This window comes from Crocodylus porosus, unplaced genomic scaffold, assembly GCF_001723895.1.
Source record: "Crocodylus porosus isolate Cpor-Errol unplaced genomic scaffold, CroPor_comp1, whole genome shotgun sequence".
In the NCBI taxonomy this organism is placed as follows: Eukaryota; Metazoa; Chordata; order Crocodylia; family Crocodylidae; genus Crocodylus; species Crocodylus porosus.
Genome location: NW_017728949.1, coordinates 268045 through 270491, shown reverse-complemented (window position 1 = coordinate 270491; position 2447 = coordinate 268045). Strand labels below are relative to the sequence as shown.

At 66.0% G+C, this 2447-nt stretch overlaps 1 protein-coding gene across 1 annotated transcript in view; it reads left to right on the top strand.

The window, feature by feature from the left end:
• The window catches only part of LOC109322435 (reticulon-2-like), a gene marked incomplete at its 5' end in the record, with an annotated part of 7758 nt that overhangs the window by 1679 nt on the left and 3632 nt on the right, over nt 1-2447 (top strand). Inside the window, 3 exons of the mRNA XM_019553493.1 lie at nt 626-670; nt 1071-1556; nt 1830-2084. Coding sequence (XP_019409038.1) covers nt 626-670; nt 1071-1556; nt 1830-2084 — 786 coding nt within the window. The remainder of the gene's footprint in view (nt 1-625; nt 671-1070; nt 1557-1829; nt 2085-2447) is intronic.

Genomic DNA, 2447 nt, shown 5'->3' with positions numbered 1-2447 from the left:
GCCCTGACCCGGGGGAGAAACGCGGCTGAGACCTGGCAAAGTCGTGCAACTCCCCCCGCAGCTGGGCCCCCCGGAGCCCAGCCAGGGGCTCCCACACTCCTGGGCCCAGGACAGAGGCTGCCTGGGGCCCTGCTCTGCCAGCCCTGGGGTCCGCCCGCCCCCCCCCAAGGGGGGCTGTCCCTGCCCCACAGCCCATAACCCCCCTGCCCCCATGGCAGTGCCCATTGTCGCTTCCCCCATGGCTCATGGGGGGGCAGCAGGACCAGGTCCATGGGGCCCTGGCACCAGCCCAGCACCTCCATTAAGGCCTCTGCTCTGCCGCCCAGGCGAGGTTGCTTCCCGGAACCAGGCACCACTGGGGGAGGGGATGTGTCCCAGCTAGATCCCTGCTGCCCAGGTCCTGGCTCCCCTTATAGCAGGCCTGGGCGGTGGCGTGTGCCCGGGGTGGGCCTGCACCAGCCTGTGTGCCCTGATTAGGCCCCCTGCCCCAACCTGAGGGGCTGAAGGAGGGGGGGCAGAGGCAGGTAGGGGAGTGGGCTCAGGGTGGGGCGCTGTCCCCTGTCATTGGTGCTGGTTGCAGAGGGGGCAGCAAGGCACTGACCCCACCCGCCCCCATCTCTTGCAGAAGAGTCACCTTCCACTGCCTCCACCACCCCCGACTCCACGGATGGTGAGGCCCTGCTTGGGGTGGGGTCTTGCTTGAAGGGGGAGACATTGGGGTGGGAGGGAAGGATCCCTGGGTGTTGAGTTTGTACTTGCAGAGGGGGGACTGGAGGAGGGGGGGGCCCTGCTTGGAGGGCCCTACTTGGAGGGATGCCCTGGGCAGGAGGTCCCCATTTGGCAGTTCCTGGTTGGGGGGGGTCCTTGCTGGGGGGTGACAGTAGAGCAGGGGGTGCCCTGCTTGGAGGGCCCTGGGTGAGGGATGCCCTGGGTGCCTTGCTTGCAGGCTCGTGGGTTTGGGGAGGTACTCTGGTGGGGAGGATCCCTCCTTGGGGGTGTGCCCCAGTTCCAGACAGTGGCACTGACTCCTGATGCCCGGGCACCCCATGACCGCCCCCCCATTTCCACAGGTGGCACGGAGTCAGACTTCCCTGAGCTGCAGACGGCACGGGAGTTCTCAGAGGACGAAGATACGGGCTCGCTGGGCTGGGCCACGCCACGGGAGCTGACCTTTTCCTACATTGCCTTCACCCCCGGGCATGATGCCAGCCCCCCCCGTGATGCCCGCACCCGCCGTGACTCTGGGGCTCGACGCCCACGGGGGGGGCTAGGGGCAGGGCCAGGCCCCAGCCCCCCCCGGCCCGAGCCCCCAGCCCCAGCCCTTGGTGACAGCCTCGAGAACATCCCCAGCCTGTGCCAGTCACCTGAGGGGGAGCGTGGGCAGGGCCTGGGGCTGGACCCTTTCTTGGCCTGGGATGCTCCCCTGCGCTACACCAATGACCCTGAACCCCTGGAGCTGGGTAACAGCCCCCCCACACAGCCTCAGCTGGTGCCCACCACGAAGATTACTGTGGAGCCTGGAGCCCCCCAGGTCACAGAGGCTGCAGCTGGTTCAGGTAGGGACCCAGGGGCTCCAGCCCTGAACAGGGCACTGTTGTGGGAAGCTCATAGCACTGGGTTCCCAGGGATGGCACTGTTGGAGGAAGCTCACAGCATTGGGGGCCTAGGCAGGGCACTGTTGGGGAAGGTCACTGCACTGGTGGGGGGGCCCAAGCTGGGAACTGCCAGGGCACTGCTGGGGAAAAGCATGCAGCGCTGGGGTCCCAGGCAGGGCACTGTTAGGGGGAAGCTTGCAGCACCGGGGTGCTACCCTGCTCTGTCCCTGGCAGAGACAGCTCTCGAGGTGACCCCGGGGGACCTCCAGCTCACCCCCGCCTTAGCCCTCCACCCTGCCGAGGGCACCCCCTGCTGGGCTGAGGGCACCCTGTCCTCCTCGGGCACCCTTGAGGGCCCTGGCTTCCAGGGCTCCTGGGATGCGGATGACCCGCAGGAGGAGAAGGCACTTTTGGAGACGGAGCCAATTCCAGAGCAATGCCTAGAGGAGCTGGACCAATCAGGGAACCGCTTGGAAGCCTACAACATGGGTGAGCCACCAATGAAGAGGGAGCAGCTGGGGCAGGGCAGGGGCATTGCAGCTAGGGAGGCAGGGCACTGTTGTGGGGAAGCTCCCAGCCTAGAGGCCCTGATCAGATGCAGGGATGATATTGCAGTGGAGAAGTGCATAGTATCAAGGCCTCTGATAGGATCCTGGAAAGGCAGTATTGGGGGAAGCTCACAGCATTGAGGTTCCTGATTGGACCCCCACAGGGCACTGTTGTGTGGAAGTTCACAGCATCAAGGCCTGTGATCAGCTGCATGCAAGGCACTGCTGTGGGGAAAATTGCAACACCCTGGGCCCCAGCTGGGTCATGGGGCTGATTATACCCCCAGCCTGGCAGCCCCTGCTT